This window comes from Natrix helvetica, assembly GCF_964273705.1.
Source record: "Natrix helvetica genome assembly, chromosome: 2".
Taxonomy (NCBI): Eukaryota; Metazoa; Chordata; class Lepidosauria; order Squamata; family Natricidae; genus Natrix; species Natrix helvetica.
In genome coordinates, this window is record NC_138552.1 from 239,575,990 (window position 1) to 239,595,001 (window position 19,012).

At 36.3% G+C, this 19,012-nt stretch overlaps 1 protein-coding gene across 1 annotated transcript in view; it reads right to left on the reverse strand.

The window, feature by feature from the left end:
* Window positions 1–2,372: 2,372 nt before the first annotated feature.
* The window catches only part of CNIH3 (cornichon family AMPA receptor auxiliary protein 3), a 65,556-nt gene continuing 48,916 nt past the window's right edge, over window positions 2,373–19,012 (reverse strand). The window contains exons 4-6 of the mRNA XM_081942622.1: window positions 9,613–9,725; window positions 8,421–8,564; window positions 2,373–6,030 (exon numbers count right to left, since the gene is read on the reverse strand). Coding sequence (XP_081798748.1) covers window positions 6,003–6,030; window positions 8,421–8,564; window positions 9,613–9,725 — 285 coding nt within the window. The 3' untranslated portion in view covers window positions 2,373–6,002. The remainder of the gene's footprint in view (window positions 6,031–8,420; window positions 8,565–9,612; window positions 9,726–19,012) is intronic.

The following is a 19,012-nucleotide window of genomic DNA, read 5'->3' on the forward strand; positions in this document are numbered from 1 at the left end:
AAAATGGATAATTACATGACTTGAACACAACTTTTGCATATAAAAAACAATAGGATTGGTTGAACATATTGGATTCCTACTTTTTGTATCTCTAATAAAATTTTCTCATCCAAACTGAAGTTGAGCCCTGATGTATTCATGGATGCATGCATGCAGTAGTATGAGAATAGTTGTTTAGTCAGCATTTACTTCCCAGTTATATCATCATCGTCATCATATGCAACAGACTTCAATTGGCCTGGGGCAATTTTCTTTACTTTGCAGTCCTACTATTTCTTTAAGGCAGGGGTGTCCAAACTTGGGAACTTTAAGACTTGTGGACTTCAACTCCCAGAATTTCCCAGCCAGCATGGCTGGCTGGGGAATTCTGGGAGTTGAAGTCCACAAGTCTTAAAGTTCCCAAGTTTGGACACCCCTGCTTTAAGGTCTCCCACCTAGGTTCAGCCCTGCTTAAGTTAACCAGTATTGCATCTGTTGAGATTGGGGTAAGGAAGGGTACATGGTGAGGGCAAAATTTGCCTCCTTTCCCTTTCTTTTTGATGAACTCTTCACATGAATCATTGTACTCAGTGTCTTTAAAAAAGCTGTGTGGAAAAATAAATCCAAGATGAACAAGGGAGATTTGTACAATTGTACTTTTATAACAATTGCTTCAATTTATGCCTTCAAATAGCAACAAAACATTCTGCAAAACATTTTCAATCACTTCTTCAAATTGCAGAGGAATATTATATTTCTGTAGACGTGTTTTTCCTCTCCAAACGTAGATAAATCTGCTTTATATAAAACTGTAAATTATATAAGATATAAATTAGATAAATAAATACATACATTCCCTCAAAATATGTCCTTACATCTCTTTTCAAAGCATGGTGATAAAAATACCCCTGCAGAGAAAGAATATACATAATAAAATTCAGTCCATAAAACTTGCTCTAAAACCTACCAGTCTTACAGACGTAGATGCAGAAGTTGCAACCCAATAACTAGAAGATTAAACTCCAGACTAAAGGAGTTTGTGTTGCTGTTAGCTTAATAAATCTTGTTTAACTACAATATGGGACACCAAACAAGCATTTATGAGACAGAATTGTTTATATCTCTGGCATCAAAAAAAAAAAAGGAATGCAAAAACAAAAACAATGCTAGTGAATGAACTGAAGCAATTAAAATTAAAGTCCAAGAATGTTTAGTTTGAGGCTTAGAACAAAGGTTTTAAAAGTAAATGAGTGCTACAAGGTGTTTTTGTTCAACCAAAAGTCAGATAAATAGCTAGCTTATAGTGCAAAGAACCAAATAATTATTATTTTTATTTGGTCTAGAACTAAAAATATCTTTGCAATGATGGATGTGATGGCTCAATTTGTTAACTATCACTCAAGATTATATAGTAAACAGACACCTGATCCAAGAAAGACAGAAAAGTATTTGAACACAACACATACAAAATGTTGTTTAGATCCAAAAGCTCATAACAGAAGAGGAAACAAAAGCAATTAAATAACACTGAAATTGAGCAAGGCTTCTGGAATTGATAGCATTTATATAACATACTACATATTTTTTTGTGGAATGGAATTAAACTACTAACAGGTAATAAATGAGATTCAGCAACATAAAGAACTTTCATCTTCATGAAAATAATACCCATTCAGTTTTCTAACCATTGACATTTCATCAGCTTAATGCAGATATCAATAGAATACATTTTTAGAATGGAAAATTTCATAGTATACATTGAATTCTTTCAACACTGGAAATACTTCCATCTCAAACAATAACAAGGGAATAATTTAGAACATCTGAAGTGCTAGGCGAGATATTTTCCCAGGTTGAAAGTATAAAGAAAGATTTAAGAAAACTGTCCCTTCTCTCTAAGACACTCTTCCTATTTCTCAGAATTTTTTACTTATATGACTGATGTGGACCTTGAGGGTTTTTGAGTGTCCATGCAACAGCACAGAACTGTAGTCTAAATATAGCTCAATGTAGATCTGGTTGTACATCTGTAGATGTTTGTAGCCAGAGGTGTAGATGGTTGTAGATCAATGTAGATCTAGTCGCTCCATTACTTAAGGCTTTCAGAAAGAGACAGCCATTTGTCTGAAATGGTATAGGGACTCCTGCTTGAGCAGGGGGTTGGACTAGAAGACCTCCAAGGTACCTTCCAACTTATTATTCTATGTTCTGGGGTTGCTTCCAATCTTGTGAACAAAGAGGTATATCACAATTAATGGAAAACCATATGGCTATATGCATTAATTGTTCATTAATTGTATCCAATTATCAATAGAAGATCCTTCAAAGTTTGTTCAACACAAACACGTGGTAGATCTGATCATAAGGTCATAAGCATTCATATGCAAAGTAATGCAGATTCAAAACAGCTTTCTCTCACCTCTATTTAAGCGCAAAGATAGGAAGCAGAAGATGCCTTAATGGGACAATCATACTTGGATCTCAGCTTGTTTGTGTCCATTCATCACTATATCTCCCCATTCTTAAAACAAGACCAATATAAAGGAAGACAGTTTTCAAATATGATTAACATATTGGACTATTTGGGCACCCAAGTCCATCTAGGCTGAGGTTTGCACAACACAATACAATAAGACACCTTTTAATTGAGTACTTTACTTTTAAACAAAACACAAATGATTCCAACTGCATTTAACAAAATTATTACAGATAGCTCAAATCTTACAAAAATGCGAAGATTTATTTTAATAAATCATAGAATTATACAGATTCCAACTTTGAATTTCAGCAGTTATTAATAAGCGTTTGACAATATAACAATATTGTCATTGTTATGGTCTGCTAAAAATATTTAGTGTTTTAGTTTACTTTACCAAACACCCATTAACCTTATGTACCTCACTGAAAATATGCACTGAAAACATGAAGTTTAACATTATTCAGTTCTAGAAAAATTAATTTATAGCATATTATATAAATATTCCAAATCAATAGTTGAGTAATACTTTTATAGCATACAAGGAAGATAATACAAAATGATGAGCAAGCTATTCAGTCTCTAGAATTTTTCATCAGAAAAAATGCAGGCTAGATACCGTTTCCCTGAAAATAAGACCTATCCTGAAAATAAGTCCTAGCATCTTTTTATGTGTGTATCTAACATAAGCCCTACTCCCCCCAAATAAGCCCTATTTAAGAGCCTACACAGCCAGCCAGCCAACCATTCTGTCTGGTTGCTCTTCGTGCCATGGCCACGAGGCAAGGTGGGGTAGTGGTGGAGCTGCCACATGTACCCTGCACCAGCTTACCTCAGGGCCCCCACAGCCAGGCCATCCAGGCCCCAACATCTGCACTGGCAGCCATGTGCAGCAGGAGCCCACATGGTCACCAGCCCACTTCTTCTGCTTGCTCACGGCCACAATGAAGTAGGAGTCCAAGCTGCGTGCTGGTGCCATGGCCACAAGGTGAGGCAGGGGTATGGATGGTCCAGCTGTGGGGGCCTTGAGGTAAGCCAGTGTTGGGCACATGGGGCAGCTTCGTCCCACCTCACAGCAGCGGCACTAGCATACTGTGTGGTCTCCTGCCCCATCCTGAGCAAGCAGAAGAAATGGGCCTCCTGCACATAGGAAAAAAATAAGACACCCCCACCCCAAAAATAAGCCATAGTGCTTTTTTGGGACCCAAAAGAAAATAAGACACAGTCTTATTTTTAGGGAACACAGGTATAAATAATGAAGTCCAAAAATATGGCAAAAAAATGCAGTAAATGGACAGTCCCAAGAATACATTTGTAGGCTGAATGTAGAATGACTATTGGGTGGCATTGTCAGAAAATTTGTTGACAAACTGACCCCATTTCTAGTAAGTGATGAGAGAAATATTCCTGCTGAAGTCAATAGTATTTGTTCTCAAGTAAATGTACACAGGGAGATCATTTTACACAACAATCCTATACTCATATATCTGAGAATATGAACCAATGAATATAATAGAGCTAATTTCTGTGTTAGCATGTTTCATGCCTTTTCACAGATGACTTTGAGAACATAAAACATGCATGCTTACTAAGAATTTAGAATTTGTTGTTTTATCAAGATCTATTAGGCTTAGGTGTAGTAAACAACTTAAAATACAAATTAGATAGACACTGCAAGCTCAAGTGTAAAATTGTGAATTGAATAAATGAGTTCACTTTCCACCTTTAAACTGATCCTTTCAAGACATAAAGGATTATCCATTTGACTGTGCAATCAAGATTCAGTTTGTTCAAATTGAGCTGCTTTTTAATGGTATTGTGGTTTGTACAAACAATAATGGTATATAATATCATATAATGGTATTGTGTTTTACACATGCATATAAGTGTAATATATGTTATCATATTTCTTTCCATAATATCTTTCTACATTTGTTTGTACTTTAGCAAAATTGTATTTTAGTTTTTGTTTTTTATTGTAGTTGCTACTGTTTGTGAGCTGCTTGTGGTTATATGGCATACAATTGACAGGTACACAGATAATAAAATAAAATAAAATAAAATAATATAAGAAAAGAAAATATATTTTTAAAAACATACATGTTGCACTACCAGTTTCTCCTTCTTTCCAGGAAGTCATTTGTACTCTATGTTTTCAGTTTTCAGTTGGCACATTGTTGGGAAAAAAGAGGGGCTGAAGAAATAAGCTCACAATCAGGAGGTTGTGAGTTCGATCCTAGGTAGAAGCAGATGTAGGGTCTCCGGCTTGGGCAGGAGGTTGGACTAGATGACCTGCAAGGTCCCTTCTATTAATCTATTAAACTGTTCCACTCTGTTCAACATAAAATATCAATTAATGAAAATATGCCGCGCCTGCTGAGGTTTTAGACTACTATAGTATTTATCTTTTCTCTCTTCAAAACTCATAGTCTATGGCAGTTCTTTGTATAGGGAGCACTCTTAGTTGTATGAATTCAGAAGAAAATTTCATTGGTTTTATCCCCAATCAATATGTTTGGGAATGTAGCATTAAATATGTCAGTACAGATCTTTACTGTCTTTGTGAGCATATCTCAAAACAAAATTTGAAAGACACTACACAAAATGAAAAACAATCAGCATTTTATTCTACAACATCTACCATGTAGAAGGAAGGAAGGAAGGAAGGCTATTGATTTTAATTCAACTGAAATAATTACTTTGATATGACAGAGCTCCAGACAAAAGTAAATTGGACCTTTTAATATGTACTGCAGGGTGTAGAACATTGTTGAGGCATTTATTACATTACTAGGACATATTTTTCCTCCAGTAAGAGGAATGCAATATTATAGAATGCTTGGCATAACTGTATTATTATATATATATAACATAATATTATTTTACCGCACTACCTATCCTAATTCAGCATAGTTGCAACATTAGCATCAACCACGAAGAATAACTGAGAGCAGTTTGAACGTGTTTTGGCCCTATGTTCTCCCAAGATATGTTTTCTTCAGTCACCAAAATCACAAAAAGCCAAATGTTTCCCAACTTTTCTTCAGCATATGATTGAATGCAGAATATTGCACACATCTATTATCTGCATCGACTTGACCACATGTCCAGAGAATAGTTGCCTTGCTTTCAAGTCCCTATGGGAAAAAAAGGCTACAGAAACAATCTTGTCTGTGACAGAACTCGCACTCTGAAGACAAATTAATATAATAAAATTTATACTCCATCACATGCAGTTGAAACTGTCTAGTTCACACATTATAAATATCTAGTTTGTTTTATCCAGGGATATAAAAAAATGCAAGTTTTAAAACAAAGGGAGGAAAGAAGAAAATGAGCTCGCCCAGCCATCCATCACTTGATTCTTTTTCCACTTGTGCTGTCACCTGTTATTCTTATAGGGCTTTATCTCTCTCTCTTTTATATCCTGTATGGTTCCCGGATTTAAAATTTCGATTTCTTTGCTGTGTTTTAGTATTAGGCATCATTGTAGGGTGGATCTTTATACGGTCACCTTTGTTTTCAGTCTTTTACATAATCTTTGAATTTAGGAAGTCACTAACGCGTAGATCATGCTGAACATAAACAGAAAAAAAGAAGAATATGAAAAGATTCCTTTAAAGATGCATATCCTTTATATTTTTATAAATTATTTTATACTATGAAGTTCTTTACTTGGGGAGTATGCTACCATTGCATCTCTACAGGCTATATTTAAATTGCAAAGCACTCAACACTGCTAACAAGAAAATATATTTTTCTTTACAATGTCCATTTTCTTCACAAATCTGACACTAAGTCACTGCATTCCTTATGCAACAGCTCTGAAAGATTATCTCTGGAATTTTTATCTGGGAATTTAGAATTTATATTTAAATATTGCTTCTTTATTTGATTCTCTTTGTTCCTCTGGGACAGAAGGAACAATAATTAGAGATAATTTTTTAAAGAGCTGCAATGTAATTTTTTGAAATATAATTATACTGTGGAGTCCATTAAAAATGCCCTTAATTATAAAACACAGCTTTGTACAATTCAAAATGAAATTCACTCAATGTTACAGCAGTAGTGTTAAATGACATAGGACTATTTATAAATATGGTGCTTTGTTGTTATATTGTAGATGGCATCTAATTTTGCATTTACTTCTTCCATGGAGCTCAGGGCTGCATGCATAAAATCATAAGATCACATCCCATTGTGAAATTGTCCATATTCCCTTAATTTTAGCAAGATTTTGTACGTGTAATATACACTTATCTAGAACATGAGAGATAAGTGATCTAGATTTTAAAAGAAAAGGATAACCAAAAACTGTTTCTGACTGTAACACATGTAGCTTTTTTAATTGCCTTTTTTGAACGATGTATAAATGTGGTTTATATAAGGAAACAAAAAGATCAGAACACATCCTCCCCAGCAACCAATATCCAGATAAACAGAGATTAATACCAGACAAATAATCAAGACAAGAACAGTGCCCTAATCAAAGAATACCAAGAAGAAAGCCAATACTACTCAAGCAAGCTATTGCATATTAAGAGGGAGTAAACCCCTTCCTCACTAGCAATTATGATGTTACCTAGTCAGGTAATAAAACATCTGGCAAGCAAACAACTAAGCTCAGAGAATATCAAGCACTTCACAGTTTAACCCTGAGCTACATTTATTCGCTTCTATTGTTCATGAGATATGAAGAATAATTGGAGGAAATTTCTGTGAATGGTGACCCCTGGTTTGGTTAGTATGATTGTGTGCTATCAGATCCGAACAATAAGAAGCTCTGACTGAGTGAATGGTTCTAGTTTATAGTTTATGACAGGGGTGTCCAAACTTGGGAACTTTAAGACGTGTGGCACGTCTTAAGTCCACACGTCTTAAAGTTCCCAAGTTTGGACACCCCTGGTTTACGACAAATGCTAGTTTATGCCAAATGCCCTCCAAATTCAGGACAGACAGTAATGTAATTCATTTTGTTCTTTCTCCATTTATTACTGCTAATAAGCAATTTGCATAGGTAAATTAATGATGGCCAATTACTTAATGTATACACAGTATTTATTGTATGATTCCCATAAGTTATGTCGTTTTATCCACAATCTGGAATCATGCTCTCTAAAAACAGCCCATATGTAAATATAAAGTATTATGTAATTAATATTGGCATATATACCAAATAATGCTCTTACAATAAGATTGCAAAAAACTTAGAGCAGCAATAATGGATAGCCTTAGTAGTAAAAGTGCCTTCCTTTGAAATACAATGCTAGTTTTTATAGTGCATTTTACAGAATCTGTTTCATTGGCTGAGGAGGTAAGAAATGTGCTTCATTTGGAGCAGTCTGCTGCTTCACATACAGACATTCACTAAATTGTTTGTGAACAAATATTGATGCCTGGTGCTATGCAGCTCTCATATCTGTAGCTAGAAAAATAAAATTATCACTCTGACATACAACATTATAAAGTTAATATAAAAACAGCATTCCTAAATTCTGCTGTTAAAAAGTCATCAATAAAACTAGTGGCTTCCCCCCCCCCCCCCCCAAAGTATCATATTTGTAAATTAATAATTACTTTTATTTATGGCAAAAAGACCTGAATATAAGATATAAATTATGATCTTTTGAGTGATCCAGTTAGTTTTCTTAATGAGATTTGGCAGGCAGGATCACATTATAGTGACCGGTGATATTTTAAAAAAAGGAACAGAAAAGGGAGAGGGAATTTATGCTGAGGAATATTCAAAAACAGATGCAATCATTGACTCTGATTGTTAGCAATCTAATGGTTAACATTTAGGTAATGCTGTTAGCAACATGATGGCTCTTGAGCTAGTAGAAGCTGTTCCCCCTAGGAACCTTCAACAGGTTGGATGGCAGCACATCCATGCAGCACATCGAGAGGAAAGAAAGATTTCTAAATGTTAGCAATTGCCTTTTAGAAGAAATGAGGCCATGCTTACCAGTACAAATAGTAGAAGAATGAGAGGAGATAGAAAGCTAGTTTACACCAGGCTTCCCTTTGACAATAACGCAAGGTATCTGCATTCATAACTGCAGGTGGATCGTAGGCTAGCTCTGTGCTGTCTGCTGGACAATGGAAATACCTAAAAGAGAACACAAGAACATCTTCAAGATTCTCACTAAAATTATATCAAGCCACAAGAAGGTCTTTAATCATGTGTTCTGTTCCCAAAGTGCTTCATTGTCCTTTCGTTAATTCATTCTTGTCACAACGTCATAGACCTCTATGCAATTAGGCTAAAGTACAGGCAAGAATTTTTTTTCTATTTGTGCAAAGCTCTTTACACAGTTGAGAAAACTATCTTCTCACAGGTTTCTTAGTCCAAAGGAGAGTCTACACCACAAGAGCAAGCTCTATAGAAAATTAACTCCTTATCGGAAGGCTGTGAGGCACAATGAGGGATAAGAATAAGGTCTCGTGCATGTTATAGAGTGCCTTTTTCTGTCTCTTCATACATGGATGAAGGAGCACTACAGTAGAATTATGGAGTTTCCTTATAATTATTTTACTTGTGACTCAATTTTGATTCCTGACAATGATATAAAAAGTCCATGCAGTTTTCTTGGAAACATTTTTGAAAGCAGTTTGCCATTGCATCATTCCTACAGCCGAGAAAGATTACCTCAGCGTCACCTAGCTAGCTTCCATTTCTAAGGCAAGAGTAGAACTAATTTTCTCCATACCTAGTCCAGTATCTCAACAACAAAAACAAAATGGCTCTTTTGTTTTATGATATGTTAAACAAATTATCTTTCTGGTCCATTACAGTTTATGCTGTAGGAGAGCCAGACAGTATGTTTTAGCCACTCCTGGTCTCTTTAACATATAACATGGACTTTATCCCCAAGTCATGAGACTTTGCCCTATTCTATGCATCATTCACTACATCAGAAGACAATGCTTTACATGCCTTGATGTCCCCATGTCAGGTGGAAAAATTAACACATACAATCTTACACTTCACTGCAGATACAATTTTCTCTTCAAAGCATCATCTTCATGTAAGGAAGGATATTTATTTATTACATTTCTGCCTGTCTGGCAGCTACTCACAACACAAGAACTTCTGCCAGGGAGCTAGAGGTGACACATTTTTGAACACAAATGAATCAAAATAGAGTTAGATTTACCTCCAAAAATGATAGAAAACCAGGGGAATATTCAAGCCCAGAGTTAACCATTCTTGAGCACACAGAAACATTATGCAGAAAAGGCTATGGATGGAATATTCTGGCAACACTAACTAAAGAGAAAGGAAACAAAGACAGGATTATAAGGTTAAAGATAAATTACATAAAATTCCAGAAGATCAATCATAATTGCAAATCTTTAGTCTATTACAACAGTTTGTCTTTATGATTGAAGAGTTATTGTATAATTTTGTGATTCTGAGCAATATAAATCCTGAATGCAAGCCATATTTATCCTGCTCTCTGTAGGTCATCCTCAACCTCCGGCCATTCGTTCAGCAACCATCCAAAGTTATGACAGCGCTGAATGAATGATGGTTACAACCGGCCATCCTGGTACTTCAGTATCACATTTGCAACTGGCTCACATGTATGACTGGTTGCAGCATCTCGCAATCACATGATTACCATTCGCAACCTTCCATGCCAGCTTTCCCTAAACTCAATGGGAAGTTGCCAAGAAAAGATGCAAGACACTGGGGAAAGTCTCCCCATCCACACACCCAAGCTCCTCTGTGCTTACACCAGCTACTTGCACACCCCTACATACCTTCCCCAAACCTCGCCATGCCTACCCACCACTCGTGCACCCACACACACCCTTCCTGAGCCTTGCTGTGCCTTCCTCACACTCTCACACATTCTCCCTGAATTTTGCCAGGCCTTCCCCACTTCATGTTACTCCTTCCCCCTCCAGGCAACAGCCACTCTAACTGCGCTCACCCTTCACCACTTCTGCACTCCACATGCTCTCCCCCACCCAGCAGCAGTCATTTACTTGAATGCTAGCCTGCTTGCGAGCCACTTATGACTTGCTACTTCCTGCTGGCTTCCCCAATGATTTTAGTTGTGAAAAACTGGCAGGAATTGCAAAGAGGTCCTCATCTAACAACCACTGCAATTCAGTTAATGACAGAAATTGTGACTGCAATGACTGGCATTGCAAAGTGATGTAGTTGTACATAATTACCACATTGATTAGTGATGGAAATTTTGGCCCCAATTGCCATTGTAACTATCTGTATTTAAACCTGTATTAAGGTTACCTGTATTTCAGGACTACCTGTACATAACCGAGGGATTTTTTTCACTATTTAGAAAAACATTTAAAATGCTTAATTTTTCCCTATGTTTTATGTGGAAATATAAGTAAGAAACTTACAATTTGTGATAAAAAATGACATGACTATCTGGAGGATGATCAACAGTGACTGGTTTTTTTTAGTTAAAATGAATCCTTTTTGAGCTTTTAAAAATGAGAGCCAGAACTCGTAAAGTTGTTTATATCTGCACTGGTAGATTCCAGTGAATTTATTCTATTCTATTCTATTCTATTCTGTTCTGTTCTGTTCTGTTCTGTTCTGTTCTGTTCTATATATCTGGGCTATATCCAGAACTGATATGAGATGAGGAGTTAGTATTAAAACCTGAAATTTTTTGAATAGCTTAATTTTTGGCAACAGATGAGCAACAGTGAAGAGAAAATTGGTTGCAAGCATGATAAGCTGTACTATATAGTGCTAGAGAGCCATAGCATCACCAAGTTAAAAGGGACTATTTAGACCACTGAGCCACTTCCTATTCAGAACAAGAACTCAAATATAAGCATCACTGTTCCGCCTTTGCTTCACTGCATCCAGTAATAGGGAACTAAGGGTCTCCTGTGACTCCCTACTCTCATACCTCTCTTTTTGCTGCTCAGCCAACTGTCCAACCGCAGCAGAGAAAGCATTCTGTTGAAGCTGCAAGGTGGCGTTTGAGACAGAAATCCCCATCACTTCTTCACCCCTCAATTTTTCCACTAAGAAAGATAGAGCAAGGAATGCCTTTGAGAACCAACAATTTGAGGTTGCTATTTGGGAAAGGTGCCATTTCCTGAAGATGTCCTTAGCCTGGTTTGTTTGGAGAGAGTCAGTTGTTCTGATTCTGACTCTGACTCTCAATTTTGCCTCCTAACATCCCATGACTCTGAAGTCCTCTCTTCTCTCTCAGCAACTGATTTTGCACCTCCTGGGCACTGCCAGTAGGTCCAGCCTGATCCCATATCTTGTTCGTTTGAAATGTGCTTCTATAGCTTGCTATATCTGCAGCATTTGTTTATGTTTGGGACAGAACTGTTTACTGTGAAGAAAATTGGGTCATCTGTCAAACACAACCTAGCAGTGATGCCTGCATAAACAGTGTGTGACTTCACTTGGCCCACCTGGCAGCACAGCATGTAGCAAGCTTTGCAATCTCTCAACAGGTGGCCTGCCAGAAGTATGTTCTGTGAATCAGACAAAAATGGAAGATATTTTTTTTAATCCTAACATTTGAACCTTTTTAATTTCAGGGGACCTACCAAAATCTGAGTCTCAGCTCTGGCTTAAATGTAATATTTTATGACATATCTATATATTAAACAGATCCTTGTAAACAAATAGCAAGTAGGAAAAACATATGCTCATTGCACAGACACATGACCTATGATAGTAAAAAATATTTTTGGCCTGAAGTCAAGTGGATTTCCATATCAAGCTTAAGAAGTCTACTGAAAAATTTATGAAAAGTTCCTGGTGTTCTTTCTTTTATCTGATTCATTTATCAGATGCCTAATATTTTCTACAGGTCACACAAAGATGACAAAGAGGGAGAGATGATATGGAGTTAACAGAAAAGCCAGCAAATCCGAGCACTAATTGTTATAAAGACATATAAAGGCTTGAAAGCCGCTACTGAAACCCACTTGGGGAAACCAGAAAGAGGTGATTTTGCTTGCACCTGCTGGCATAAGAATGATTTGGCATTTTTCCTCCATCAAGAGTCAGTCTTCACAGCTGATTCAAGAGATCTTCAATTCAGCCTGGTGATTTTTAGATATACTAGATTATTTTACTTATTACATGTATATTTTACTTCCCCCCACCCCCCCCCAATTCTCAAAGCTGCATCCTGAACACTTTCTAATTTTATCCTTCCAACAATCAGGGAGAGATAATGGCTGTGAACACACATTATGCAAAACCAAAAACATACACAGCTGAACAGCCACAAACTAGGCCCTCTTTGGTTAGAGTCTAACGATCTTACCAATATATCACATTGAGTACAATTGCATTAGTTCCAGAGATAATCCATTTTAGATTGCAATTTGTTGCAAATCTATACCAACTTCATTTTTATTTTTTGCCTTTTCTTTCTGATATTTTTTAACCACAATGAAAACTTCCTGAAAATTCAAAAGTTTGCCATCTCCCTTATAAATCTTTGGTAAACCTAGTGAAAGCATTACTGGTTCAGTCTGTAAACCTGAAGGTAAAGTTTATAAACTATGGACTGTATAATTCTAGGACTGTTCCCCAAAAACATTAATAAAATTATCCTCCAGCATTAATCTTGCCCTGTACACTGTAACTGACTTATATGAAAAGCTACACTTTGCAGTCCTAAGACTTCTATATCTGGGCTGCAAAAAACAAGCATATGGTACTTGTAGTTACAAAAATTCAATCTACAATTTCCTTTTAAACTGATACAAAGGTGGTCCATATTTTTTTAAAAAATATATGTTTCTGGAGTTTTTTGGTTTAATATTTAATTTCTTTTCATGCCTAATTATATAATTTACCTAGCAAGCCCTTGAAATGAGCCTAATTTTTCAAATCTTATTTTCTATAGTTTTGCAACTCAGTATGCTGGAATTAGTGGTTGAAAGGAGATAGGGAAATCTCTCAAATGGCCAATTGCTGCTTCATTTAATAATCATATCAGGTATTTAGTATGGAAATGTTTTTTGATTACAGTTCTATTCTGCCATATTCTGAAAGCCTTCTATGAACTGCATTTTAAATAAAGCATTGTACTGTGGGAAGTGCACCCCAAAGAAGACAGTGCCAGGAACCCCTGAAACAACGCAGAAAATAAAAACAGTCTTTTCCCTTAGCAGAGTGAAGACCCGGAGGAAAGTGCTCAGGAGACAATTGCAACTCTGGGCAGACTGCCAAAAGCTATTACTAGAAATAACAAAGGAGATCTGGAAAATACTCAAAACTAAAAATAACCCACCAGAACTCTGTTTTTCCTGCCCCTTGACATATTAACCCCCAGGATAGGAAAAATAAAGGTCCCGGGACAGGATTAACCCATTAAAGCAGGAAGACAGGATCCAGGGCAATCACTTCAACCAAAGGCGCACATCAAAACCCATCAAACTGTAGGAACTTCAAAGGAAAATCAAATATAAGATGGGGTTTCCTCCCCAATCTCCTTGCAAGCCAGAAACGCTTGAGCTGTGTGTTAGGGTGTAACCAACAAGTTGGGTAGACAATATATTGCACAAGGCATGTTATGTATCTTTAAGAGAGGAGCTCTGCTAATTAGTAGATTACAGCATTTAAATTGCAGCTGATGTTGTTGCTCTCTCTCTCTCTCTCTCTTGATTGATGTATGATAACTGCTGTCTAACTGTTACTACTGTTGCTACTACTTACTGTGTGTAAGTTATTTGCTACTTGTATCCAAGTTATCTTGGTAGTATTGGACTGTTTTTTTTCTGTGTATGACTTTTTGGCTGTGTTTATGGATTTTGCTATATTCTTCAAAAAGTAAAGTTTATTTTGTTACTTTACTATCCATTATTCAGTGTGGTTGCTTTATCTATCGCACGCTGCGTATACTTTACAGGGTTGCTCTGTTATAACCTCGACCTGGGGTGCATTGCTAGTGCTTGATCGCACCAGTACCTTACACTGTGTCACTTTTTGCTTTTTGCCTTCCTACATTAAAAGAATTCTGCTTTCTAGCAGCTGGCTTCTGCATCCATTTCTTCTCAGCCTCTGTGGTGTGCCCCAGCTGGGAACAAACTCCAGAATTTTTCTTCCAGCAATACCCAAAGACATTCCTGTCTTGCAATCATTTAGACACTGCTAAACAACTGGTGTAGTGTTTATATCAGATGTAGTGGCATCAAGCTAGAAACTGGAAGTCAATGAGTTCTAGTCCCACTTTAGGCAAAAAGGTAGTGGGTGACCTTGGGCCAGTCATTTTCTCTCAGCCCTAAATCATTCTGAAAAACCTTGCCAAGAAAACTTCAGGCAGTCTCTGAGAATTGGACACAACTGAATGGAACAAAAAAAAACATTCTTTGCTTAAATTGTTTGAAAGTTGAGTGGCTTGTTCTGATAAATGTTAAAACACTTTTGAATAATAATTATCTAATTCTGTAATATTTTCTTTTTAAATTAGTTACTCATGTAATAATACTTATTTAATAACGATTCTCTTCTATTAGTACTTTTTAATGAATTTGTGGTCATAATTAATTTTTCTTGCTGAATTATGCTACAAATCAGTGCTGAAAAATAATCTCCAATTGTTATAAATTTTGCCAGTGCTTTGAGCTCATGAAACTATTCATTGATTTATGACCTGTAAAAACAGAACATACTGGAGATGCACTCATCAAAAAGAAAAATAGAAAGACAAAGTACAATGCTTTAATCATGGTGTCAGCATAAGGTAAAGGTTCCCCTCCCACATATGTACTAGTCATTCCTGACTCTAGTGGCGGTGCTCATCTCTGTTTCAAAGCCGAAGTGCCAGCGCTGTCTGAAGATGTCTCCATGGTCATGTGGCCTGCATGACTAAATGCTGAAGGTGCACAGAACAGTTTCCTTCCCATCAAAGTTGATCCCTATTTTTCTACTTGTATTTTTACATGCTTTTGAACTGCTAGGTTAGCAGAAGCTGGGACAAGTAATGGGAGCTCACTCCATTACGTGGCGCTAGGGATTCAAACTGCCGAACGTCTGACCTTTCTGATCGACAAGCTCAGTGTCTTAGCCACTGAACCACCACGTCCCTGGTGTCAGCACAGAACTATTAATAACACTTACAGAGTAGTTTAGTTTGAGGTAGATAGACATCTCACCATTAAAGATCTGGATTTCCTTGTATTAATGTGTTATCGTAATATTTTGACACTTGGGATGCACCTGACACCCATCTTTTTTTCAGTTTTGATGAACTAATCTTCCTAGAAAGCAAAATGTTTCTAAGCATTTATACATATAATAGGCACCTATACTTGATTTGATCTGGTTAGCTAGACAATCAGAAGCTTATGGTTTTATTTAATACTGAAAACTGCAAGAAAACTAAGAGAAAAAGTTTATTCAGTCATGAGAAAGGAACATGAGAATTTTTTTTTAAAAAAAATCTCTACCTCTGATTATCATTAAATGGGGAGAAAAAACTCGAACAGACCTTCAAAATTCTCTTGTTCTATTCTACAAAAATAAAGAGCATTTCTGGAATTTCTGCTACAACTGCTTCTTGAGCTTGCCTATCTTAAAGGGCTTACAGTAACTCAGCCTAGGTGGGGAGAATATACTGGTATGTTATGTTTTCCTTGCAGATTAAACCTTTTTGTTAAAGTTATTTTGAAGACTGATATGTGATTACGTTTACCTGACATGCAAAGTTTTTTTTATACAAAAAACAAAAACTTCCCTTCAGATCATACATGGAGGATGCTGTACTTCCCTCTGCTCCTCCCCCCACTCACTTATAGCAGGGGTGTCCAAACTTGGGAACTTTAAGACTCGTGGATTTCAACTCCCAGAATTCCCCAGCCAGCATGGCTGGCTGGGGAATTCTGGGAGTTGAAGTCCACGAGTCTTAAAGTTCCCAAGTTTGGACACCCCTGACTTATAGTAAAAGTACAGAAGGACAAGCTGTAAGGAACAACATTTAACTCTTTATCTCTCTCTCTCTTTTTTTTTTTTTTTTGAAATCTCAAAAGAGCTCGAAAGCTCTGGGGAGATCTGTGTTCTACTGTTATTTGTTCTACATTAAAGGAAAGGAAGGGAAAAGAAGAATCACTTCACCCCTTTGTAGCCCTCAGCCACAACTTTACAGATCAGAAAGGAATCCTTGTTTTTTAGAGCAAGGAAATAACCGAATTTCACTTTCAGTTCCTCCAGCAGCTGAAGGGCTGTTAGCCTGGGTTCACTGAGAGATATCAGCTCTGAAGGAACACCTCTGCAAGGATAACAGCCAATTACCCTATTTAACAGCTATTAAGTGGTGTTAATTGCAAGCTATAGAGCACAAGCAGGATGGTTTAGAGAAAACAAGGGGAAGCAAAAGGACAGGATGATACAAGCATGGAGAAGCATTTTCAGACGTGTGCAATGAATTGGAATAGGCTACCAGCTGGGATGCACATATGGTGGCAGCTTCCTCCCTATGTAATAGATCTTAAAATGCTACAGAATACATCTAGAAGAAATAATAGAATAAAATACTAATCTATCCATCTCTATTTGTTATTGGCAAAAATCTGGGATAAACAACAAAATAGGCACATTTCATAACATATAAGCATTAAGAATATTATTTCCCCAAAATTACTGACAATATTTTCAAAATCGTATAGGCTCAAATTTTACTGGAGTATTTGTCATACTGTGCTGTTGCAAATAAATTCTGCATGGACAAATCACAAAAGCATTAACTACTTCTGAATATGGGGTAAATCGCTGCGATGGTAATTCGTCAATGTCCCATTACCAAAAAAGACTTCTTGTATTCTAGGCAGAGCTTAGAATTTTGAAAATGACATTTACATCTAAGATTCTTAATTATTTTCTACACGAGAGATCCATTCCCATGATCCCTTTAAACATTAATGCAAATAATTTCTTTAAAATCTATCCAAATTGTGTTGAACACACAGAAAGCCTATGTCAAATTAGATCAATATCTTCCCTAAGAAGTGCTGAAAAGTCTTGTCAGATCTGCTTTGGGTTGTTTGGACTAAGCAGTTTAATATTGTGAACAATTGTTATAAAACAATTTCCCCTTTATTAGAGAAAATCATACATGCACAATTAAAAGCATTTTAAAATGTCGCTGTATTAAGCAGAAACGTATGACATATGCAACTGATATAGGCTAGATGGATATGTGAGTTGTACATTCATTTCCTAATTATACATTATGTATCAATGGGAACAAATAACGTAAACTAACATTAATGGAAAAATTATCATGCGACATAATCATGGGGTGAAGAAATGGTGCGTAGTCAAGAATAAATTTTAAAAATGTCATTTACAATCCAGAAATGTTATCCATTCATCCAATGTTTTCATGAAAAAAGTCCATCTGGATGTACCCTAAGCTTAGATAATCATATGAGTGGTAATATACAACAATAGTAATACAGTACAGTATATAAAATACATAATATGACCATGGAATGCATTCATGAATAAAATATCTATTCATAATTAAGAACAGTTGTCTTTGCTCTTAATTAGGACTAAAAATCGCACCCACCTCTGGAGACTGCCCATTTCACTCACTGAGTAACTCTAGCAAATCTCTATTTTAAACAAGAATGCTTATAGCCATTGGCACCTTAACTCATTTCCAAAATTCTTAGAAAAGGAAAGGCAGCTCTCAGTCCAGTCTCCAATTATTTGGGAGAAAAACAAAAGGCGAACTTTCAGCATACTTTCCCCAGGTCACAGCTGGCAATGCATTAATAGGATAGAGGAAAAGGTAAGCTGATGCTCCTTCTTTGCATCTGTCTATAAAACTGGAGGCTATGACAAACATCACTTTAAGCTCTTCAAGGAAATGCAGAAAAGGTTAGAAGAAGAAGTGGTTAAAGATACAATGGTAACCTGGGCAAGGAATTTTGGTCACACGATTAAGTTAAAAAAGTGCAACAACTATAGAAAAGGAACTATAAATTAACCATGTCAACAGCTTACAAAGAAAACTTATACAAAATGTTTTATAGATGGCAGATGGCACCGGAAAAATTAGCAAAGATGTTTAAAGACAAATCAGCAAAATGTTGGAAGTGTCAACAAGCAATAGGTTCCTATTATCATAAGTGGTGGACATGTGCAGAAGCAAGGAAATACTGGACTAAGCTAAGAGTATAGTTAAAGAAAATGTTACAACAAGAAATAGAATTTAGACCAGATATATTTTTACTAGGTATTATCCCAGAGAAATTCAAGAAAGAGGATACCTATTTGATTATACATGTAATTACATCAGCAAGAATCATATTTGCCCAAAATTGGAAATTAAATAAGTTACCAACAGATGAAGAGATAGTAAAAAAGATATTAGATTGTGCAGAGATGAACAGGTTGAAATGAAAAGGATAAAGAGGAATCGGAGTACTTCAAGACATGGGGAAGATTTTATGATTGGTTAGAGAAAGGGAACTAGAAAAGAAAGTAGGGAGAAGATATAGAACCCAAGCAATGCAGTGTTAAATGGAAAAGGGGGGAAGAAGGGGAAAACAGAAAAAAATATTAAATATATAAGTATATAT